At 38.0% G+C, this 26,048-nt stretch overlaps 2 protein-coding genes across 2 annotated transcripts; both read right to left on the bottom strand.

Annotated features, from left to right (window-relative positions):
- Positions 1-361: 361 nt before the first annotated feature.
- On the bottom strand, positions 362-3,541 carry LOC145775920 (uncharacterized). The gene is made up of 2 exons (XM_082587327.1): positions 3,112-3,541; positions 362-2,514 (listed from the first exon to the last, which is right to left on the bottom strand). Exons 1-2 carry the CDS (start codon positions 3,467-3,469, stop codon positions 2,009-2,011), a joined length of 864 nt encoding a protein of 287 aa, XP_082443453.1. The 5' UTR covers positions 3,470-3,541; the 3' UTR covers positions 362-2,008.
- Positions 3,542-11,720: 8,179 nt separating this feature from the next.
- LOC145775045 (coronin-1A-like) lies at positions 11,721-25,205 on the bottom strand. Its single transcript, XM_082586240.1, has 11 exons — positions 24,969-25,205; positions 24,274-24,396; positions 23,745-23,874; positions 23,136-23,311; positions 21,851-21,970; positions 21,121-21,225; positions 20,336-20,481; positions 18,786-18,843; positions 17,012-17,129; positions 15,405-15,529; positions 11,721-14,463 (listed from the first exon to the last, which is right to left on the bottom strand). Exons 1-11 carry the CDS (start codon positions 25,152-25,154, stop codon positions 14,335-14,337), a joined length of 1,416 nt encoding a protein of 471 aa, XP_082442366.1. The 5' UTR covers positions 25,155-25,205; the 3' UTR covers positions 11,721-14,334.
- Positions 25,206-26,048: the final 843 nt, after the last annotated feature.

The following is a 26,048-nucleotide window of genomic DNA, read 5'->3' as shown; positions in this document are numbered from 1 at the left end:
CCCGACATCACAGCCCTGTGTGTAGCACTGAGAGTACACATAAATCTTTCTGTTTCGTCGGCTACGTGTCGCCGGTAATAGTTTACTACATTTTTTTCTAAGAATTGAATGTGACAGCAGAAAATTTTTATTTGTTGGGGAGAGGTTTTTCTAGCAGACTTATTTATTTTGATTCGTTTTGCGAGCGGCATTGATGGTACTGATTAAAATTTCATTATTTTGTACACAAATTGTTTTCAAATTACCAAATAAATGAGTAGATTACGCACTGCAGCCCAGATAAACTTATATTTTTGAAATTTTGCTGTTAGATCATATGCAAACTCTTCTGTTGATGCTGTTAAAGCCAGTCAAACAAATATGTACGTTTGACAAAATTTAATAAAAATTACCAAATCACACAACAATGTACGCGTATTCAAAGAGTAGTTCAATTTAATAAACCGTTAACAGTTTTTCAAGCATGAAAAAATATACGAAAATTGAAAAAGTCACATCAGATCAACAATGCTATGACATAAATTATTATGTGCAATAAGATAAATAGGAAGTTTTATACATTCAAAAAGATAAATTATACCAAGCGATTGCCATACGCGACATTCTACTCCCCAAACAGCAAAACCTGTCATTTTTGCATTAATTCAACGTCTGCAGACGTTCCATCAATGTAAGTTAAAAATGAAGGATTTTGCTGTCTGCGTCTGCGCAAACAACAGTCAAATAAAGCAAACACTTTGCAATAACACAATAAGAATTGAAAGCTCCATCCACTGTTTATTTCGGAGGAATAACCATATTTGACAAATTGATAAAAAAACACCTTTTAGATTTATTTTGATGACAAGTTTCTCAGTTTATGTGTTGACCAAGATTCTGCAAATGCTGTTTGAACGAAGCAAACGTGTGCAAAAGTTGTTAGATGAATTTTGTGCACAAACTGTAGGTAGTAGGCCTATGCTGTATTTTTGGGAGAGAAGTAATTCTGGAATAGGTAGGTATCATTTTGCAAAAATAACATTTATCCGCTTTATAAGGGGAAAAAATGCTTTTGCTAAATATAATTTTTATATTTATTTAATGTTGTAGTAGATCTACATAACTTGGGAATTTGATATCATATTATAAAATTCAGTTCTGAAATTATTCTAAACATTTAGAATTTGATGGCATATTTTTATTTCCAGTGTTAAATTATTTTGCAATGGTTTGGGATTAATTCAATGTACAATGGTTCCTTTTTAGCATATGCCTATCTGTAAACCTACTCGATTTTAACGATCTTACGCAGCCAAGTAGGCTAGATATGTAGTTAAGGCATGGTTAAGGTTATTTTTAAAATATAATCAGAAAATATCGCTTAATAGACGCTTAAAATATTTTATTTTTTGTTTCAAATTTTTCTCAATATATGATCAATCTGTTGTATTTTTCCAATGGGAAAATCCTTTTCCAGCAAACACTTTTTATAAAATGGATTGTCCCAGTTTGGAAAACTCTATTCATGAAAAATAATACATTAAACAACCATTTTAGCGCTTGTTAAAAATCTTACCTTGTACTTATTGCTGTGTAGCCTACTGGTTTAGCAGGCTTATAGGCAAATTGAAACCGAGTGAACTAGTTCACAAAATACAAACAAAATCTGACAACTCCAATAAATATGTAGACCCAAACAAACATCAGCGTTTTAATTGTTGCCAGTGATATTAAATGCTAGTAAAGTAAGCTATGACTCTCATCTGATGCTAGTTTGGTGCAAATTGATCTGAGTGTTTAAACTTTTTATTTGTCGAAATGAATGGGTCAGGCTTGCCTCTAAAGTCTAAAGAAAAAGCAATGCTATGAATTTTAAAGGCAAAATTACTTGAATCGTGATAAAAACTGCTCGGAACAAAATATTTCAATGTTTGAAATATTTTATTTTGTTGACACAGAAAATCGTTTTAAGCTGCATGGCCCGTATCAGCAGCATATTAAATGCTGTGCAGCACAAACAGGTACCAATTTATTTTAAGTTTTCTCTTTGCCGGATGCTGAAAGTTCTTAAAACAAGTTGTGGTTGTTGTGATATAGTGACACGATTTTTACAAAACATATTTTTCTTTCCTGAAGTGTGACAAAGAACAGATAAATCGAGATTTGAAGGAAGTGTCCAACTGGATAGTTTAAGTGGATCAACCACATCAGTTGCACTTTCAACGTGGCTGTTTACTCCTAGGCTCAAGCTGGTGATTTGAAATCGAAGCTTGGCGCTTTTGCTTATCTCTCTGCTGTGAGATGTACGATATTCCAAATTGTTTGAACGACCTTCGGTCACTGTCAGGTCTTTGTAGCGCTTGACCTTTGTCATGTTGTTCTGTTGCTGAAGAAGAAACACTGAGATTTTCGAATGTTGATAGCGTGGCAGAACGCGAAAAGATATTTCCAAAAAAGCTTTCTTTAATTTTTTGGAGGAACCAGCAATGGCAAGGATGCTAGTATCGAATTGCAATGGACCCCGTTTTCTCCAACCTGAGAAAGATACTGTTTAACTATTTGTAACTTGTTGTTGCACACGCTTTATCTCTGAATAGACTATGCCATTGTACCGAGCAGGTTTTTATTTCGTTGATTACTAAATTACAAAACTGTTAGGGCTTGGTTGGTTAGTTTTTGAATCTTTATCCTCGGACTAACAAAGCATTGATGGGTTATTCCTGGTAGTTTCGCATACTTGTAGAGGCTCTTGAAGAAGGGCCGGTTACAGAGATTGGCAGAGTGAAGTTTTCCGATTGTTGAAGTGTTGTTGCCAGGAATTATTCCATTTACTAGGTGCCGCTGAATGGAGAGCAGTCCTGAAATGCGTTGCTCAAGCGCACACCCCGAGAGCCGAACAGGCTTATGTTACTGGTTAGAATAAAAAGGTTGCCGTTATGTTGCGTTAAGCAATATTTTCTTTAATTTAAGAAAACAAGGTATGATTTGATTTAAAGTATGCTACCGGTAATGCAATAACACAACAATAGAGCAAAAGTATCTTCAGTTAAAACGGTTTTACTTTAAACCTAGAAAAAAAAACTTTTAAAGCGTGCACACTGCACACGGAGCAAGATCTTTAAGCTTTCTTACCTTTGCTACCACCAGTAGAGGTGATTGTGATGTTGCATTCGTCGCTTCTTTGCAGTAAACATTGTATATTTCTTTCACAATAGGAGTCGTATCGTGGCGTGGCATTGCAAGCTCTTCGCATCAACTTCATTTTTCTCCTGATGCTGCTTCCTGCTGAGCGCTTTCCACGTGAATTAATAGTTTTGAATCCAGACGCAAGATTGGTTGTAGCGCCATTTAAAAGTTCGTCTTTGACGAGCATTTTCCTGTTCTTCAAAAACTGAAAAAAAAAGTTTCTATTTTCACGTCGTTGTTTGCTGTCTTTCTGCAAACTTTCTAAACTCGACTGCTTGGAGACTGGAAATGAAGCAGTAAACATCGTGTTTGCTAAGCTTGAATGATAACTGTCAAGCAGGGAGTGTTCCCTTGAATTAAACGCTTTTTTCGTGATAAAGCTTCCATAAGAAAGACCTGCTTTCAAAATTAAATTTATAACAACAAACAAAGTGAAGAAGCAAGACATAGAGTTTCTTGTCGTAATCATTATCCCACTGAATTAATTCCACAAGTACCGTTGTCCTTTGTTCAAGGATGTAGACAGTAAAGGTTTTCCTGAACTGCAGTGGTTTCTGAATAAATATTTTTTATCGCCAAAAAAAAGCGAAACAGTATTCTATTGTTTTTCTGAACTGAAAATCTTTATACAACATTTGCATTGCCAGTAGCTCGTAATTTCTTGTTCTCTTTTCTGCTCATTTTCCGGTTGTGTTTGCAGGACAATGACTGTATTTTTCAACGGCAATTGATTTTATTTGTCGAGCTTCTTGTACGGATTTTTTCTCAAAAATCCGAAAAATTTATGAGTTTCAATTGCGCCGGAATAGCCAGAAGAGGTTGATGAAAAAGTTTCGCGAAGCAGTGGAAAGTTTGACAGTTTACTAAACAAATCAAAATCCGTTGGTCGTCTCGTAACATGGTCTACAATTGTTTGAAAACGTGGACTTGAAAAAAAAAAATCAAATGAAAACGATGACAATTAAAACGGTTAGAGGTTTGCTAGTTTGGTAAAAAAATGTCAATCTTTTAATTTCTTTTCGCAACTGCACGTTTCACATGTAACTCTTTTATTGTTGAATCAGATAAATAATCGCAATAAAAAAACGTATTCAATAATGTAGCCAATGGGTTGGGTGGGACACCACAATCCTTCAGATCAAAATTAGGGTAAAATAAACTCAAATGAAAGAATGTGTGTTGCAGTGCCAAAGACGCAAGCATTCGCAACAACTTTTGAACTTATTTCAATACCAGGTGATGTGTATAGAATCGAGCCATGTGTCAGTTGTTGTAGATACTTTGTATAAACTGGGCGTTGGTTAAAAGAGGCTTAGAAGTGAAGATTTATTCCTGACCTGCATGAAGGAATAACGATTATCGATGACGCATAAGTGCAAGAGACCGTTACATATTAAAGAAATGGCATTGAAAGACAATGTGATGTGATATTTACTGTGCTACTGATCTAGTAGTTTTAATTCAGCAATAAAAGTTGTAATATAATGTAGCCACGTTTAAAATTAGTTGTGTGACTCTATGTCTGTGTCTTTCCTCTTTTTCCTTCCGCTAATGCAGTGGTTTTTAAACTTTTTTTCTTACGACGACTCGAAAATGTTTTTAGTCTGGTGTAACTCATTAGTAATGAATTTGTCAACTCATTCATTAACAAGTGTTACTTGTTGAAAGAAAAGCAAAGAACACATTGAAATAATGTAATGTGTAAACTTCCTTTACAGTAATAAAGTATACCAAAACTTATCAGCAGATGCGAGGCTGCCACTCACATTTTCTACTGTATTGTTTTTGCAGCAACCTGAGCATATAGTTTCCCACAGTCTATAAAGTCATTGTATAACACAAAGATCCCGTAGCCCACATCTATCTTCAAAATAATGTACATATGATGCAACGCCTTCCCTGATGTCGTAGTATGACAATTTAGCAATTTAATAGGACTTTATCGTTGTATTCTTTTCGATTTTAGTCTTTTGGTAAAAAAAAAACCAAATCAAACGTTTACAAACGGACGCACAGTTTTAAAAATCCTAACAAAGTCAATCATTCCACAAAATTACAAAACTCCATTGGTTCATCCATCCACAGGAAAGTAGGCTAAATTATGTAATCAGTTCTTTGGTGATCCTCGTTGGAGATCCAGATTAAACTTCTGGAAAGTCAGTTCAATTGATAGTTCAATTGGTTGACGCGTGACTTCTGGAACGAAAAAGCTTTAAAATCAAGCTGCGCTGGTTCGACTCTCGGGGTGTCAATCTCGGGTCTCGGGGTGTCTTCACTCTGTCAATCTCGGTAACCGGGTTTGCGTCAGTGATTTAATTCAAAGCTTCTACTAGTACGCAAAACTGCCTTTATTAAGCGCTGCAAGAAGCTTTCCCAATCCGAGGATAAAGATTCAATCAATCAATCAAAACATGTCCCATACCCTTGTTCTACAGTACAACATATTGTGTATTGTTGTTATTAACTGACAGCGGTTTTATACAAAAAATTTACAACTTTCACATATTTCTGGTTTAGTACTACTGTGCTGCACGTTATCTTTTCCTATGCAAATATCACTCGTTCGGTCTGCTTGTAGATGGAGAGCGGTAACAACAAAATGGCTGAAAGACAATGCAGGCCTAAAACTAAGATGCAAAAGCAAGTTGAAGGATACGAAACCAATTTGCTAAACATGAGTTGGCATTTTGATTATAGAAAGATTGTGCACACCACAACAACCAATGACGTCAAACGATCGGCAACATTCCCCTTGCTTTATGGAACAATGTTGAATATTCAATGTGGGTTATCTTTCAATATGGGCCTACTCAACTATTCTTTTTAGCTTTTTTACCATATTGATATAGCCTAACCTAGGTTAAAAATGGTAACAGGCTAACAGCACACCTTATTGTTTTACAAGGCAAGCTCTCTATCAAAATTTTGTTTGAAAGGGTAATGTATAATTTGTGTGGAAATTTTGATGGCAGTAGTCTATTTCATGAGAGAAAATAGACTATAGCACAAGCGCACAGGTTTTGAAATGCAATAAATTAAGATAAGACAACTTTAGCTTCCACTTTCAGATGCCAGAATGACTAACATCGTACAAACTGGACTTAAATCTTAGTCTGTTCCCATACAACAAAGCATATCCTTTGTTTTTAAAAGATTACGTAACACAAAGAGAAAAAATGCAAGAAAAAAATATGCGTTCAAAATTTAAAGTCAACTTTCAAATAAAGAAGGGTAACTTGACCACTTTGTGCTATCGGTTAACTTTCTACTTAGCCTACTGCTCAAGTAATGAAGTAACCTATTTATGCCCGCCCGCTTCTATATGTTAGATATAAGGTCTTCGTATCACCCTGTCAATAGCACTACCGGTACTTGCTTAGTTTATCGCTTTTATTATGATGAAACTTTCCTTGTAGTTTGTGAACTTTTGTTTCAAGGTCAAGGGGTGACATTTAGTTCAAACCTAAATCCTAAGTTTTTGTCCATAGTACGCAAAATATTTCCGAAAAGATTTTGAAGCTGATAATAATTAAACAATTTACTGAAAGTGTAAACGCAAAGCATATGTCACGTATTAGAAGGGTCGCTATTTTTAACTGTCGTAACACAATTGATAAACGCTGTTGGTGCTTCGCTTTCTGGACTCACCATATGGATGTTTTGCCTTGTCACAACTTGACAAACTTTGAAGAAAACTTTAAATGACGTCATAGTCAAAGATCTCAATCACTGGAGGCGGATAAAGTAAATGTTTGCGGTTGCTTTGTCTGCAGGTCTGTGAAGTCGGACGGAAATATAGGTTTATAACGGAAAAACCTAGAACATCACACAACTCAGGCGAAAGAGAGATTGAAAAAAAAAACTAATCGGGAAAAAATGATGGTTTGCGAAAATGAGAGAACTTGTATACCTGGGACTGGTATATAAGTCCCCCCCCCCCACCCCCCTTGGTAACTCATGACAAAGACAGGACTCAATGGACATGGCTCTTTCGCCTTAGCTGTGTGATGTTCTAGGCGTTACCGTTTATAACTTGCCGACTCTGACTCCAAATTCGAATCCAGCTTCAGTGTTGCCAGATTTTTGAGAGTTGCTAATAATTTTTTTCATTTTACTTCTTTCAATTTTTTGAAATTTAATTTCACTTGAGTTGTGATCAACATTCCAAAACAAAACTTTGTTATTAAAATTTTCATCAAGTCTTCTTATCTTATAATTTTCCTGATGATCTGATTAGGATGCGTAGTGTGATAAAATATTTGAAACAAAGTAGACAGCATTAGGCCTACACTAAATCAGAAAAATCAATTTATGTATAATATTTTTTTTTAAATTGTTGTTTATCGTGTTGTAGCCTACCAAGCAAGAATAGGCATTTTTTAACGACCCTGACTCCGGACAAAATCCTTGCGACTCCGACTCCACAGCCCTGCTTTTTTGTCGATTCCAGGCTTTTGTCTGGAATTGGAATATTTTGTTGCAAACAAAGAGTTAACGCACAATCGATTTTTTTCGAGCTTAGGAAGGTATGTTTGTGAGTTTAAATTTGATAAAGGATAGGCCAACCAATTTTTATATCAAGTTTGCTTTCACAAACGAACTGATACTTGGCACCTCTCAACATGGTCGTGTACAGCCTCTAGTCTGTTCTGAAGTGATGATGTATCGGTGACAAATGACAACAAACTGATTTTTAAGAGAGCTTTGTAGATCATCCACTTACGCGACCCAATGGACTGGGCCTACGTTGACCCAAGGTTTATTGCAAACTGACGTCGCCCTTCCAAATGCACACAAGGTTTATTGCAAACTGACGTCGCCCTTCCAAATGCACACATAAACATTGGCTCGATTTTTTTCTCTGCAAATACAACAGAAACAACCACTTGTGTCAACCCTGAATGCCCGACCTTCAAGGACTCAAGGCACTAAACGAGATGTATTTTGTCGATCAGTGGTAGTCGTAGATAACCTTTGGCCTGGCTTGCTGTCACATTCCCTGAAGATTGAACAAGATGCTGCTCGAACAAAAAAACAACACAATAGCATACATTTGTTTTTTCTGTGGCCTAATAGCCTACGGAGTGTGATGACATTCATGAATATCAAATGTGTGTAGGAACACCATGTTGTGGTCTAATGTAGGAAGCGAATAATCCTTTCTGTTTATTGATGTCTGCTGGAACACCCAGTTTGATCCCAAATAAAGCTTTGTATGTTCAGTGTTGCAGCAGAAAGCAGTTTTTGTGCAGACCTGGTTGACTGAAATTCAAACTAAGTACCTTTGAATGACGTCAAAGACAAAGCGAGTGAAAGAATTGTTCTCAGAAAATTGCAAACTTCAATGATTGAAAAAACGAACATAAACAAAAAAATATCAACTTCTGAGTGAAAACAAAAGCGACAAGGCTTACACGCCGAGAAAAATAAATCATCGGACATCAAAACCACATCATCAAACTAGCTTAGGTCAATTAAATAAGCAGCGACAACTCTCGTAAGCGATTCAAGAACACATCTAACAAAAATGACTGGTTTGTTTATTTTGTAATTAGATTTCATAAATACGGAAAGATAAACTTAGCTTAAGCCGGATATTGCAAAATAACGTATGACATTAAGCTATTTTTATTTTAACTTTGTAGCTGCAGTAGCCTACACCTCAAATGAAAAGTTAGAGGAAAAGTAGACCATGAGCTGCTTGGATTGGTTATAAATTTTATGTTGGGACCGTTTCGAATTGTAAACTTTAGAGTCTGTTTAGAAATTAGACTGTATCCTGTTTAGTTCTCAGGCCCAATTGACAATAGGCCTAATATATAATATTCACGTTTTGTTTCTTTTACATTTTTGTGGACCTCTGCTATGTTTGGCATGTGTTGTAAAGATATGATAGCTTATGATCATAATTTGTACGATTCGTCACCGTCTATGCCTGATTGTGTACACTTTTGTATCATAGCCTACAATACAAAAGTAACCGAACACAAGTTTTATACTGTACAGTAATGATTTAACATTAATTTTGTGAATTCTATTCATGGATTATGAAAATCTTTATCCTCGGACTGAAAAAGCCTTTTTGGAAGTTTAATTCTGGAAGTTTGTGTAGCCGAGTGGTGAGAGCCCTTGTTCGAAGTTCTAAAGGGCAACGCTTCGACGCCGCTTAAGATTATGTTGATGTGTCTTTGGCAAGACACTTAAAGGCGAGTCGTCGATTGCGGAGTGTCGCCCCTTCGACTGTAGCCCTTGATTTCACTCATGTTTATGAGCAATAAGCCGCTCCTTACCCCCTTCATCACACACAGCTGTAGGCGCTTCAAACAACTGACGAAGGCCCAGACACCGAGATTGACAGAATAAAATTTGTAATTGATAAAATATTTTTGCCTGTAAATTATTCCATTTCAGATGCTAATTAATGGAGAGCTATCCTCGAAGCCGCTCAAGCTTCCCTCGAGAGTAAAACCATCGTTTTTGCGTTTACAAAGCCGAGTGGTTGGTTTGGTTTGGTTTTGAATCTTCATCGTCGGACTGACAAAGCCTTGATAGGTTCTTCCTGGTAGTTTCGCATACTTGTAGAGGCTCTTGACGAAAGGCCGGTCACCGAGATTGGCAGAGTAAAGTTTTTGATTGTTGAAGTGTTGTTGCTGGGGAATCATTCCATTCACTAGGTGCCGCTGAATGGAGAGCAGTCCTGAAATGCGTTGCTCAAGCACACACCCCGAGAGTCGAACCAGCGCCGCATGATCTTGAGCCGGGCGCGTAACAACTGAGCTAACCGAGCGGACGAGTGCGCAACCGATTGCACTAACGAGTGGAACAGTGTGGATTGTAATTCAGTAGAGTTGCCTATTGCTTGAACAATGGCATCGACATAGCAAAGCGTTGTCGATAAAATTATGATATGACTTCACTTTATGGTAATTACTAATTACCAATGATATCTTAACTAAACCTTCATCCTTAGATATGGCGTTTCCATGGAGGTTGAAACAAAGATGAAATATAAAGAATAGGCCTATTGGCAAAATTATTGAGTTATTGAAGTAAGCAAAAGTTCTTGATAAGTTGCCAATAGTTCTTCATGTCCAACTTACAGCAACGAATGAGCTTAGATGTAAAAAAAAAACAAATACAAATCCAAGCAAGGCAATCGGCAACTTCGCCCTGCGTTTCGTGATGAGCAGCGCGGATCATTTATATTTATTTCATACAAAATAAAGCAATAAGATAAATTTTCGAATAATAATTTAAGGCAATTTTGAGTCTAATCGAAGACAAGAAACGTACAAGTCTCAACCTATAGCGTCACTAAAGATTTATAAGAGGAGAGAAAACATTGTGAAATGTTTAGTCGCATTTCAAGGACGACTTGCTATCCAGTGGCACCTAGTGGATAGAACATCCGCAGACAATTTAACAACCGGAAACTTCCCTCTGTCAATCTCGGTGACCGGGTCTACGTCACTGGTTTAAAGCCTTTGCAAGCATGCCAAACTGCTAGAATTAAGTTTTTGGGTGCGAGATTCCCGCAATCAATCTTGACTGTTCAAGTTCGGTGACCTGACTGTTCAACAAAAATGAGTTTAGAAACCTTCGGCTGCGATAATATGAGGTGAATAGTTTTATGTATTTTTTTCTCGAGCAAAATTTGAATGGCGTATAGATTAACGCCCTTTGCCTTTAGATGCATTGTGGTAGCACTCCACAGGTCAGGTTTCAAGTAGGCTACAGCTAATCCGAAACTACTTGTCAGACACACCTGCATGTGTTTTTTCCTAAACTAATTGATAGGGTTGTTCGATTGTCACCAGAACAACAATAGCCTTCAAGTTTCATACCAAATGGTGCTGAATGGAAAATTGTTTTAGCGTTTTGTCGACAATTTCATTGCCGTCTGTTTGCAAGATTACCAAATGTAGTTCTTCCCTCGGTATGTGCGCTTGAGTAAAGCACAACTTACGGCAAGCAGTGGATAGAACAATTACAAACAACCGCGAGCTGACATTTTCCTCTGTGACTGCGTCAGTGATTCAAAGCCTAAACTGTAAAAACTGCCAAAATCTAGCTTCTACGGAAGCTTTCTAGGTCTAAGGGTTTAGATTCCTACAATTTAACTTGTCTATATTTTTTGCAACTTTAGATGCGTGTTGTTAGAAAGCAAAAGATATTCTGAAGTATGAGTTTTTGTTGCCCAGCTCTTGTACTCGGCCACGCTTCTATTTGCTCTAAAAAAAATAAAAAATTGGAAATTTGTATCTTAGTTTCTCCGCAATTTTCGCATAGCCTGCTCCAACGCGTAAGAAATAGAAAAAAAGTAGGAAAGTGGCTCTACATCACATTTGAGCAGCCTCTTACCAGGAAAATATAAAGGTAGTCGTGGGTGACACTCTTTGGATCATACTAAAAACTTTGTAAAAATGGCATCTTTTTCGAGTCCAGCACTCATCATCGAACAATCGGATTCAGCGTGTTTTGTGTACCCCACTCGGCTGAGATGAAACTTTATGCTTTGCAAATTAAAATATAAACACACACACACTGCTATTATTATGAATGATTGTTATTATTAACTGCATCATATATTTGGTGGTCCCGCGTATCCAAATAAATATTTGTGCTTGCTGGAGACGAATTGTTATTGCAAAATCAATTCATACGATTGTTGTACAAATACTAACATTAAAAACCAAAGTAATACAATAATACATGCAAATTAAGACAGCAAATCGAGCGACGGATGGCTTAAAGTTGACTTACTCCGTTTAACGCACACGCTATTCCAAGTCCCCAGAAAGAAGAAATCACTTGTTTACTTTGATTCAACGTCTGCGGACGTTAAATCAATGTAAAAAACGATTGATTTTCTTTCTGAGTTGTCGCATGCATCTTATCAAAGGCATGGTCCAAACATTCAGTTTAGAAACAAGAGTTTCAACAGAAACTGTTTTATGCTGAAGCAGCAAGAGAGAATCGTGGGAGTAGACTTTTCCAGATGCAGCTGCGATGAACCTTTAGACTGTGTAGAGCAAAGAGTTAGTTAGGCAAGAAATCAGAAAATCAGCAAAACTATTCGAAAGTAAACCAGTAACCTCGTTGTCGTCGTACCGCAGTGTGAAAATGTCAAATATTAATCTACGTCGATGTAACATCAGATAACATAAATTGCATTAACATTAACACATTTACATGTAAGCTAACAAACACTACTTGCAGCATGTCACATGAGAATTTACGGAAACCACTGAAGATATCATTCGAATATTGCGACTTTCCTGTGAATTATCGTATAATCTTTTCATGGCGAAAGGAACTATGTAATATATACAGAAGACAAGCTGACTCAAATGCATGCGGGTGGAAGTAGCAATATGCAAGTTTTCAAGTACAAAATGTGACCAACACCTAACGCTTTCAGTGCGGCGTGCAATATTTAAAAAAAAACATAGCGAAGTAGGAGAGTCGTAATTATTGTATAATAATATTTAAGCTGGCAAAACTGTGCGAGACAATATTGTTATATTGAATCTTTCAGCTCTTGAACGTGAGCAATGAGTGGAAATGAGATACCGTTTCAGAAAAATGTTATAGTTTTGCGCAATAAAAAACACTCAACCAAGAAAATATTCACAAGAGATTGTTTTCACATGAATTATATTGCCTAGATCCGGTAGCTTTGCAGGGTAAATAACCCAGCCCTCGAAATCCAACATTTTTAAATAGAGCCGAACTTTACGAACGTTACAAATCAGTCTGGGATGCTACATTTTCTATATATTTTTGCTGAATCTTTATCGTATTGCATTGCATTAAACACAGGAGAAGTTAAAACCATCGCGGCAAAGCTGTACATATTGTTCAATGAAATATCGAACGTTATCTAATGAAATGGAATTTATTTCAAAACAAAAACACATCGTGTAACAAGGAGTACAACTGGAAGTGAAGACACACTGCTTGCAGGATACGCAGAAGACAAGACCTAAATACTTTGCAACCAAATCTCTGGGCTCACAGTAACTCGTAAACAATGCAATGATTCGGACTCGCGTTCAGAAGCAGCGTGCAGTTACACATTGTGAAAGATAATTAACGTTCAAAGCAAATCTGTGATTAGAATTAGTTAAAAACTTTACACACGGTCTCAGCAAATGGGCTGACAGGCAATAAATATCTGTCTAGAATACAAAGTAACGAGTACCGCACACAGCAATTACATGGGTTTACATATAAATTTAGTATTGCTTCGTACACAGATGGCAAGCATGTTGACACAACGCAGACAGCAGAATCTGCGATTTTTTCATTGATTTAATGTCTGCAGACGCTCAATCAATGTAAAAATAACCATTCTTGCATGTTGTGAAGCGAATTAGTGATGGTACTTGAACCAAGACTTTTTAAAAATTTTGCAGAACATGAAAACAGGATTAAAATCGAGAAAGTAGATAAATTCTCTTGAAATGAAAACCATTCTTCTGCACACAACGAGGACAATATCGGGAAAAACATTAGACAAAAAAGTCATGTACAAGTGTTGACACTACCAGAAAACGAATCAACGTATTGGGTGGAGCGTACTTTGTATCTGTCTTTGTTGATAATGATAAGCCGGTTTAGGAAACAAATTTCTTGAACAAATATAGTGATTATGCACAAAACACTGACTATGACATGAGAAAAAATACGCAAAATACCTTGAAACTAAGTTAGTTTTGTACAAAAATTTATGTCACTAGTGAAGAAATATAAGTAGTAGGCTAAGTACGCTCGGTATAACGGACAACACTGTTAAACATAAAAATAAAATTTGTTAACGTGAGGCTATCTGAAGAATTTACTTGAGTACAACTTTCAATCTAGCTTGTAAAATCCTAGTTACATTTGTTCAAGGTCTGCAATGTAAAAAGAACGGATTTTGCTGGCCCAAAATGAGTAAATGCTTCTTTGATTTCTTCTCTTAAAGTTAAGCAAGCTGCAGTCGTCGGCATCAAAATGACCAAATTTCCGGTGAAATGTCAACACATTTGCTTGATTCAAGAGATTATAAATCAACATCAAACTGACATTTCTTTCCGGTGGTAATCTTTAGTACGTCACAAACGTGCTACTTGCGAATGAAGTTTGAAAAATAAGGAGAAACATTGCTTCTATCATCCACTTCTATTACTCGGCGTCATCGTCAGCCGCAACGTCTCTGAGTGGCTTTTCAAGGGCGGTGAGGCGACGACAGATCTTCCTGACGGTCGCTTTCAACTTCTTGACGTCATCGACCAACTCGTCGAAGTCGATGCCCTAAAATTGAAAGTGTCAAAGCTTTCTTAACACTCGAAATTTAGCGATCGGTCCGAACTAGTTTTACTTCTTCCTAATAAGTCCACAGGCGCGACTGTCACTGGCTGGTGACATTTAGAGACCTTCATTTCAAATGTTAAGCGTACGTTGTGAAGAGGTGGAAATGTGACTTCGCTTTATAGTCTGCCTAACCCATTAGCCTCATGCAAAAAAAGTTACAAATTGATGAAATGATAGTAACAGCCCAGACGGCAATGTAAAAATGACGGATTTTGTTGTCTGGAAGATCGTTTCAGTTTCAACGTGCAATCATTGAATGAAGGGCCAACGAAATTTCACAAGCGACATGGGTGATATCTAGTCATGGATTTCTACTGGTATATCGAATCCCACTCCAGACTGAAAATCAGTTTTTTTTTACATTGATTGAACGTCTGCAGACGCATACAATTGCAAGTTATTTTGGGGGCAGAGCTATGCTTTCACTACCCAACTATGTTGGCATTATTTTCTCGGGCCACGTTGAAAAGCTACTGGAGAGAAGCCAGTCTTAATTTCGTTAACCAAGAATAGCAGCCCTTCCACTGTAGTTCATTTGGTGCACGTAAGTTGGAACAACCGTTGATGATGCGGTCAGACTAAACAAATCAGACCGATTTTCTAGCATGGCACATATTCACCCGATGAAATGCAATGGTGTTTCGGGGTTTAGATATTACCACTTCTCAAGGTTGAAGCTACATGTGGACAGTGGAGCATTGTTGAAGAATTTCGCCAATCAAAAAGCATAATGTATTGTGCCACCTTAACTCACCCAACTAGCAAAACCAAGCAAGTAATGAAGCGATGTAAAAGGGACAATGTTTCATGTTTGAACGCTTTAAAACAAAGATATAGTGAACTATCTCAGACCCAATAGTCAAGACTTTAACGTCACTTACATCTGGTGCGTTGTGACCTCCGTTGCGTGTGGGAGCCGCTGACAGAGTTTTAGCGGGTCGCTGTGATAATGACTTCAATGGCTTATTGGACTTCTTCGCAGAAGTACCTTTGAGTTGACTGAACACTGAAACAATTCAAAACTCCGGTTCGATCTTTGTGATAGTGAAAAGTGAATCGCAAACAATGATCACGAAAAAGCAAACCAACGGACATCATTTCACAATTAGTTCAAATGTTTTGAATCCTCACATTGACAAGCAATATGGGGACAATACTATGTTTGACCGGAATGGCCCGATTCGGTGAGTCCGATTCGGTGAGAGCCTTTTTCGGTGAGAGCCTTTTTCGGTGAGAGCCCTATTCGGTGAGTTTTTTTTTTTAAATTATTGCGCGCCGTAGCCTAATTATCATTGCCGTTATAGGGTTAGGGGATAGGGGATAGGGGTTAGGGGATAGGGGTTAGGGGATAGGGGTTAGGGGATAGGGGTTAGGGGTTTGAGGGTTTTTGGGGTTGGGGGTTTTTGGGGTTAGGGGGTATGGGGGTTTTTGGGGTTTGGGGGTTTTTGGGGTTGTGGTTTTTTGGGGTTTGGGGTTGAGGGTTTTTGGGGTTGGGGGTTTTTGGGGGTTGGGGTTTGCGGTTTTGGGGTTAGGGGGTTTTGGGGGTTGGGGTTTTTGGGGGTTTGGGGGGGTTTTGGGGGTTTTTGAGGTTTTGGGTTTTTTTGGGGGTTTGCGGTTTTGGGGTTTTTGGGTTTGGGGTTTTTGGGGTTTTGGGGGTTTGGGGTTTTTTGGGGGTTTGGGGTTTTTTGGGGGTTTGAGGTTTTTTGGGGGTTTGGGGTTTTTTGGGGGTTTGAGGTTTTTTTGGGGGTTTGGGTTTTTGGGTTAGGGGTTAGGGGGTTTGGGGTTAAGGGTTTTAATTAGGCTACGGTACCCGATAATTTTCAAAAAAAAATTCAAAAAAATCACCGAATAGGGCTCTCACCGAAAAAGGCTCTCACAGAAAAAGACTCTCACCGAATCGGACTCACCGAATAGTAGCAGACCCATGTTTGACTATTCCAATGCCTGTTCATACAAAAAATCAAGTTGTTTTTTACATTGATTTAACAACCGCAGATGTTAAACCAATGTAAAAAACAACCAACCGATGTCCTGTGTTGCTCAGACCTTGACATTCAACTGGGAAAACATAACCAGCTAAAAAATTGGTCCTTCCACCATTGGCTCAACATCTGCTGGGTCAGCAAACAATGTAAAAAGGAGCAATTTGTGCTATCTGAGATAGCAATAAGGGCAGTATAATATCGTAGATTAATGGAACTTCAACCAACGGTGGCAAGAAATCCATTTATTCAGTATGATTTAGTAGCAAGAACTCATTTGCCTGACAGGCAATAAATAATCGAGTTGAACGAATAAGACATTACTTTCCTGTTTTTAACGAAAGGACACTAGTTCAGGTAAAAGTATTCCAGCAATGTTTTCTGATCTCATCTCTGCTTCATAGCCGAACCAGAGCACAGAAGTTTTTTTATTGATGCTCAATCAAAAGCATTCTTATGGCATGTTACAAAACTACGCCTAACAAATCACACATCAATCAACTCACTTTCTTTGACGCTCATCGTCTTTGGCTGGGCATTCTTTCCGTTTACGTAATCACTGCTGGTTAAAGCAGGATCGTAGCTATAGCAGGGAGGGTAGATGTCTTCTTGGAAGAGATCCGACTATTTTTAAACAATAGTTTTAGTAAAAGTTTTAAAGTATAGAGCTTGAAATCGCTGTAGGCTGTTGCCATCAACCTGTTAGCCGAGACTAAACAGAACAAACTGACAGAACTCGCATAGCTCCTATAAAAAAGCCAGTTTCTGTGCAGGCCTACTGTGTCTTGCCTGGCGTGGCGTGATAATGTCCGCGCTAAGCATTTCACAGCAAGGTTTGACAGTAACGAGCGACGAGCGGGACAGGCGCACTGCCATAACCTGATTACTTTAAAAACGTTGAAGCAGAGTCGGCCAAATGAGAGTGGCTGTTGAAAATGTGACGTGAGCGTTTAATTTAAAAGAATTTGAGTTCGGTCTAATAGTATCAGCCAAAGGAGAAAATCTGATAAACGTCTCAGGAAAGAACTAAGTTCCGCATGAAGCGCACCGTATTTTCTGCAATTTTCAAAGAACGTTGTACCTTGTGTAAAATTTACATAATAATTCATAAAAACGTCTTCAATAGCAGCCAATAAAATTCAAAAATAAACCTGCAACAATTGATAGATGCAGAAATTGCAATTCATTGTCGTCGTCGTCGTGTGAGACTCATTAAATTTGACTCGAAGATTGTTTTAAATTATGATTGTTGCATCATAAACGCACGCTTTCTCATAAACTCATGCAACAAATTGGTCATTCTATGTCGCCTGCAGACATAGAATCAATAGCCTATGAAACAAGATTGCGTTGATGGCTGAGAGTGGAATTTTTTAAGTAGCCCATAGCACCCTAGCATTGACCTTGAAAAGCAATATCACAAAGCCTTAGCAACCCAACCAACAAATCGGCCCTTTTCTACAATGACTTAACGTCTGCACACGTAGGATCTAATAATAGAAAACCTACGACCCCGGCCAAACTCCAGCCACCTTTTTCAACTCCGGCTCCGGAGGTGATAGCGGGTGTGTGTGTGTGGCTGTGGTCAAGTTCATGACCTTTGATAAAATGTAATTTTATGCATCAAATGGTAGTAATGCAAGAATGCACAATTGCACATGTTGGCTGTAACATTGGTCTTAAATGTACATGTTAGATTGAAAATGAGATCAAGGCAGTCAATCAAAAATCTTCAATATCTTAAAAACACAAAACACAGCCAAATTTGAAATCTACCCAAATGTTCAATCCTAAATAAAACCCTTTTAAAGGACCGTAAGCATTGCCATAAAGCACATTCTTAAAGAGTGCCTGGTTATCGCTTCAGTGCTTGATAAGAGTGGTGTACCAACAACGAGGGCCGTTGAGAGGATAAGGGCCCGGTACCAATGCAACTATCAGGCCCCAAATTTAGACACTTCCAAGAACAACGCACCATTTCCAACAAATACGAGGTGGTTTCTTCAAGTTCCGAGCCCCTTGGAATCGCTACAGGCTCTTAAAATCATTCCGAGTCCAAAAGTACCCACTGGACCATCCTGTCAACGCTACTGTCAACATTTAACAACCACTTGGTTAAAACATTGATTTTATATGAGGTAGATATTAACAAAGACAGATGTTGACAATCTCTAGACGGAACATCCTGCCACCGGTCGAAATCTTGACTCCGGTGCATCGCTAGAGGAATAATGTAAAAAAAGGCTGATTTGCTGGTCAGGAAGTCGCAATCGTTCTTACCTTTCTGGGAACGATCAATGAAATCGGTTCGCATTTGTCTTCGTGCAGCTTGTAGCACCTGGATATAAAAAAACAAGAACTTTTTTGCTGCAAGTTTTTTTTATGTATACAACAGTAGATATGCAGCTAAGTCGGTTGTTTGAAACCGGAAAGAAGTTCCGTGCTATCAGGGGAAGAATTCTTACTTTATGGTTATTTTTCGGAAATAGCAGGCTAGCACGGCCTACTAGGTCGTGAGGTGAGGCTAGCATGTAAGTAATTCTTCAAGTTAACATCGGCTCTTTTATTTTGTTATGAAACTTTGTATTTGTACTTGGTGGACTATATCATCTAACACATTGGCTTTGGGAATAAAAGTTATGAGATGGTTTGGGAAATCTTTGCATTTCCCTTTTGGTGGTGATCAAATAACTTGGGTTGCGTACACGAGAAGACAATCTTGTGTCCAGCTTTAAGCAACGCGTTAAGTGTCACGCTACAACTCCGTGCTCACGTCAAATCGTGCTTGTGAGTGCCGAGCTGACGCTCTCACTTCTCAGCAGTGAAGGAAAACAACCAAAAATTATTGACTGGGAGACCCAATCAGCTTGCATCTATCGCATAATATTTTTCAAAGGCATCCTCAAGCGTTTTCATGAGCTTTTACTGAAGTCATACAATTTTTGCTCAATTACTTATGGTTCTTAATATGTTATTGAAAACCAAAAATCATACTGCAAAAAATTGTTAGCGAAGAAAGTGCTATCAATCAAAAAAAACTGTTGCAAAGTGCTACTTTCATAATTTGACATAGCTTACACCTTAGATAGACAACAGAAAACTTTCTCCGCACTTGCATTACGTGGCCCACTTCACGTGTTGAAAACTTCCCGATAGCGTCATTTTTCGTGTCAACATGCAAAGAATACAGCGCACGACGGAAGTGCCACGCAGGTAAATTTTTTTACTTTGATTTTTACTTTACTTTCAATCAATGTCTGTAGACGTTGAATGAATGTAAAAAAAGAATCAAATTTGCTGAGACATTGAAAGCTGATGGCACTGTGAGAGGCGGAAGTAGATGAACGTAAAGCCTGGGAGAGAGTATCATCAAAGAATAACAATAATAGTTCTTTGAGCGGTAACAATGCAAATTCTTCAGCGAGAAATGTGACATGAAAACGGCACGGTGCCTTTTTATCTCATTTCCCTCTGAGCTTAGCGACAACTTCCGACTTAAGCAACTTTTCTGAACTTGTGCGGCAATTTTTGAAGTAATTATATTTCTTTTCAAGCAGCGAACCTCGATAGCAAACCAGCCCTTTTTTTGCATTGATTTAAAGTCTGCAGACGTCGAATTAATGTAAAAATAGGCTTATATGCTAACTGGGTATCGACTATGAAAATCTGTTCTGTTTTCCTACTTAGTTTAAAACCGATCTACAAAGTCTGTCTCACACTGGATACTTGCCATCAGTTAAAATCTTATCTGTTCTGCATCCAAGCACAAAATCAAACACAGCAAATCAGTCGTTTTTTTTACATTGTTTAAACGTCTGCATGCGGCTAACCTGGCTATCTCGCACGTTGTGACATCAAGACCACGTTTTGGCATCCAGCCAAAGCCGCGTTGACTGGAGGTGGCTTGGAAGATGTTGAGGAAGTGAACATAAGGCTCCTCGTTGGTAATCTCGTAATATTTGATTTGAGAATCCCCCTGGGTATGAACAGAGTCATTTTGTGTTAACAAGGTTAAAAAAAAAAGCAAACACAATTCAGCCAGGGGTGGATCCAGCATACAGTCTTAGAGAGGGGGGGGATTCAGTAAAACACAATGATGGGTAAGTCTACAGTATCTTGCAAATACACCGTAAATAAAGTTACATTTCTGTGTTTTAGTGTTTGATCGCCCCAATCGCCCGCTCCTCCCTGGATCCGCCACTGAATCGCCCGCTCCTCCCTGGATCCGCCACTAAATTCAGCCGAAAAAAAAACTGTAGCTTTTAATACGTTGAAAACAACAAAGCCCCAGCTAGCAAGGTCTCTGCGGACCCCAGCTAGCAAGGTCTCTGCAGACCCCAGCTAGCAAGGTCTCTGCAGACCCCAGCTAGCAAGGTCTCTGCACAGACCCCAGCTAGCAAGGTCTCTGCAGACTTTGAATCAACGTAAAAAGTTGACTTGCTGGCTGTGGAGCATTACTGCAGTTAGATGACACGCGAGCACATTTTGAATCTCGAAGTTTCCATTTCCAATCATCGCCCAAAACATAGTTGATGGCATTTGTTTTTCCCACGGTTAAGTGTCGAAACGGTTTGGAAACATTGCTAGTTGGGTCAGTTTCATGAGCAAAAGTTACCTTTCCAATTGTGAAAACAATGCTGTTGTCTGGATCGTAGTGAAGATAAACCGTTCCACTTGAATTGTCAATTTCTTCTAATGTCAACGGCTCACTGAGATCTTTCTACAAAGTTATAAAAATTTATTTGTTTCTACTGTGCACCACTTCGGTCCCAACATCTCACAGGCAGAAAAACCGCATCGTTTGATGAAGATCAGTCGTATAGTTACGGCGGTGCTCAAACGTTTTTGGACTAGGGTACTCACTCCAAAGAATTTCGGAATTTACCGCGGCACGTTGACTTGATACGCAAACGTTTTTTTCTCGAAAAATTGCTTTTCAGTGACTTTTTGATCGAAGCTGTTGGGTTAAACAAACCATGCAATATACACGATAAAAGTTACTTAAAGGTTTTTTAACAATAAAATCATTTACGTTTACAGCAATGTAAAAGGTGTACCTGTTTTTGTGCAAAAATAGCCTTGACATCAGTTAGGAGCGGTCAGATGAATTGCAGTCCGTCTATTATCTAACACAAAAGCAAATGCTTCCTTCTAAACTAATTTGACACTTTACAGCCTTGCGCTACGGATGTAACATTCAAATCAACAAACTTGCGTGGCGCACTTATGAGCCTCTCGCGGCACACAGTTTGCGAGCCTCTCGCGGCACACAGTTTGCGAGCCTCTCGCGGCACACAGCTTCGAGTTAAAAAATGATATGAACATTGAACAGCTACTAAACTTACCGAGTCCCACAAGGCGTAGAGTCGAGTGGACATCCGAGAGAAGCCGACAGTAAATATCTTTCCATCTTTTAAGAAAACACACTTTGACGGTTTTGAACCGGCGAAGAAATTGGTCTTTTCCTTTAAAAACAAAATCAAAAAAAAATTAGAGATGCTACAAGTATACAGTATTATACCAACACAAACAATTTCCAAGGCGAAACTGGCAAATGCTAACGACAAATACTTGATTCCAAGTGTTGGGAATGAAAAGATAAGGTTCTCATTGTACTAAGCCTTCGGCACTGAGAAAAGTAGGGTGACCTGTTCCTTTCTCAAGACCGCCTTTCCTTTAGCAACTATGCCCACCCAATTTATTACACCCTAGGTAGAGGTGAGCGGTGTTTATCAACAACCATCTTAAGTCGGGCGTCGAACCAAGTTCGTATTATTGGAAAAACAATGCATTGTCCGCTGTGCCATCCCACGACAAATAGTAGACTTCACTAACTACAGACTAAGAACAGTATAAAAATATGGCGAAATACAGGCATACAAAACGCTCTACACATTACACAACTGAATACTGTACTAGCGGTGCTGATTGAACAGTTATGGTGACCAGCTCTCTAAGCTCCCGACGACCATGACCACCGAAAAGTCGTTAAATGGCCTTCAAAACTATCGCGCTGGTAGGCCATGTTTGGTCGCCGGCTTCCACAAGCCAACATTTCTCCACTCCTTTGGTATTTAAAACTTTTTTCTCCACTTGCGTTCAATCGTAATTTTTTTTTCTCTTTACTTGCATCGCAACCTTTTCATAAACAAGCAAATATTGGCTAAGTCCGAAATCAAGGCAAACTCCGACGAGAAATATTGTTGATAAAAGTTTCGAAAAAGGCTAAGTGTCAACTTATAAAAACTCGCAGGTTTACTGTACATCTACTAATTGGGAAGCATTATACTTAAATACAACTGCAAATGTAGTTCAGAGCCTCGTTCTTTGTTACCTGAATGCACACAAAAGCACGATACTAATTAACGGAATTTTAAAAAAAAATTTTGGTTGTCGAGCGCGAGAATTTGGCCGCCGAGAAAGAGCTCTGACAGGCCATGCTTGGTCGCCGAAAAAATAAAGGAACTCAGAGGTCTGGGTGACAAAGTAGGCTACATCGAAAGGTTTTAAAACTATTGAACCAATAGCGAGACTGCGAGAGAACTACCTACATATAAAAAGACAATAAATCGTCTGCGGGGCAATAACCGAAACAAATTTTGTTCTTCAACACAACTAGCACAGCAGTACCTTCACGATGGTTTCTTTTCGAGGATCGATGATGCGTAACACCTTGTCTTTGCACGTGGTCGCCATCAAAGAACCAGTGAGGTTCCAAGACAAGCAAGAGGGAGCGTCAGGATGGGGAATGGTGTAGAGACTTTCACCTGCTTCCACATTCCACACGATTACGTTGTTGTCAGAGCCTGAAAGGTGAAGCCGCTTTATAAGTGTCATGCTAAAATCACCAAGAAATTATAATAATTTATTTTACACCAGAGTTGGGTGAAAAACAGCGTCAATAAAAAGGTCTCCATAAATTGATTTTCAGCCAACTGTCGCAGTTCTTCTGGGCTGTGGTTTGCAAGGCATCTAGAATCACATCGGCGAAAAGAAAGTAGAACATAATATCAATGAAGACTGGATGTTACGGTTTAGCATCATTGTTTTAGTTTGTGCATCAAAAGCTATAAATTTTGAAGACGAAAGGTAAATTTAGAAAATCAAAATCTGACAATTACAAAATTGACACAGCTCGTCAAAAGGGTCCTCTTAGAATTAGAATCCGTGGCCGCGCACACTTCAAACGATGAATCGATGTGAAAAGAACCGGCCTGTTAATTGCACAAAGATACTTACTGCCGCTGGCGAGTATGAAGTCGGCGGAAGGGTGCCACTCTAGCAATGACACTCTCTTTTGATGGCCTTCCAACGTCACCCATGGCTCTGTTAATGTCTCTGTGATGCCTTCATCTGGGATGTCCCATATCTGTTAGAAAAGTTGAACTGTCTGTTTGAAACTAGATGGGCATGCAAAAGAGCACAGAAAACGATTTCGTAAGTGGGAATCTTTAAAATATCAATTTTTGCGGCGTTTTTCCGCATTTAAAGATGAAAGTTAATATAAAACCTTCAAGCAAGCAAAAAAGTGATACGTAATAAAAGTATTAAGTGATTTTAATAGTAACTGCATAAACGTTTCTAAAATTAGGAAGTTCAGTGCGAACGCAACATGCAGAGATAGAAAGAAATAAAGAAAACCAGGGATGGACGTTGCCAAAAGCACATTCAGTTAGATAAAAAAATAAAAATAAAACTGCACAAACGTATGATTATTTATGAAGTTGGAATTAATGTAAAAAAATGCAAAATTTATTGTTTAACATACCATGATGGTGCAGTCCTCAGAACAACTTGCAATGAGATTGTCATTGAAACGCGCCCAAGCTAGTTCCACCACAGCTTGAGAGTGACCGTTGACAAACGCTTGATTGACAGGCAACCTTCCAAACTACAGGAAATGCAAAAAAAACATTCATATGAACCAAAGATGCGATAAAGTTACATTAAAAGCTGCTGAAGTATTGTATTAAAAAATGTACGGTAGGCCTAATTAATTGTCTCAAGATCGAAGTCAGACAGAAAATTTGTCTTTTTTGAGCAAAGTAGCAAAAAAAAAAATGTTAATGAAAGTAGATTGTCGATAAAAATTAAATTAAACCAAAAAAATCTAGTTGTCCATTTGACTATGTAGTAGTCTCGTAGTCACTGAGCCATCAAGCAACTTATACAACTATTGGGCTAAAACTGAGTGAACATACAATCAAGTGAGGTTTTACTAATAAACTTCACTGTTATATAGCAATAAAAAAATTAAACAAAGTTTAAACAAGAGAAATTAACCACAATGCCTGATCACCTCTTCACGTAAAACTGAGCATCAGTCTATTGCAATGACATTGAATGGTAAAAATTTTAAAAAAGTACGGTAAGTCAAATCTGATCGAGTGTTTAAAACAAGACCTATTAAGAAATTTAGGTTTTTTCTTGATTAAATCTCCAACGTTTAACACAGGGTCTTACTTTTTCTAAAGGGAGAACAAGAAAAGGTCCACCGCCAGCACCTTGTACAATAATAGCAACAAATTTTGGGTTGACAGTGCAAAATGTTGAATCTGCACTGCTCCTTGTCACTTTGATTCCAGCGTACACTTCTTTACTTGCATTTCCAAACACGTGTCTATACTTGCTACTTCTCACAAACGACATTTTGGATTGTATGAGATGCTCACAAAAGTACGCAATAAAAAACTAGATTAAGAGCAGCTGAAAAAATGCAGAATTGAAACTTAAAATAAATTGCTTATGATACATAAAATTCAAAGCATTTGTACAAATTAATAGAAGTTGATGGTTCAATCAATTGATCTTTGCATTGATCATCGTCACTGATACTTTCTAAATGAGCATCAAATGGATGAATGATAATATTGTCCAGGGAGAAGTAGTGATATAACATGGCTCATTTAAAATATGAACTTAGGTGTTTTTCAAAGTGGTAAAGTGTTGCTGAACACTACCACATCTCCAATTTCAGACCAAGAAAAATGTTACAACTTTCTGTCGTTTTCCGATTGTTCAAATGCTGGAAAATCTGTTAGGTTTCCAATTTCAACTCTTGTATTTCACAAATCTAATTTTGCACAAAACCTTGGAACTTTTATGACAAGCATCTTTAAAGTCATACTTTGTCCTGCATATCTGCAAGTTTACTGGATTTAAATAAAAAAAAGTCAAGTGAGCAAGTACTGTTTCCTCACACAAATTTGTGATAGCAAAGAATTGCAATACTCAGTAGTCAATCTTTCAAATTCACAAAACATTGCCTGACTGTTAATATTTAAATATTTCATGATTTATAAAAATTAACAAGTTTCTTTCTTGTGAAATATAGCCCCAAGGTAAGTCAAATTCATTCCCACTTGAGGGGTAAATTTGCCTCGCATTGAGAACCCTTCAAGTAAAGTTTTTCTCATTGAATCAACCCAGAGATAATGATTAAATTTTGCGAAAGCATTTGACCAAAAAAAAAACAAGACTTGATCAAAAACTCTATTCCGAATAATTTCTGCATGGCAACAAAACAACACTTTATTTAATTTT

The sequence above is a fragment of the Aplidium turbinatum genome, chromosome 8 (assembly GCF_918807975.1).
Source record: "Aplidium turbinatum chromosome 8, kaAplTurb1.1, whole genome shotgun sequence".
In the NCBI taxonomy this organism is placed as follows: domain Eukaryota; kingdom Metazoa; phylum Chordata; class Ascidiacea; order Aplousobranchia; family Polyclinidae; genus Aplidium; species Aplidium turbinatum.
The sequence above is the reverse complement of the archived record's forward strand: the minus strand, read 5'-3'. Positions and strand labels throughout refer to the sequence as shown.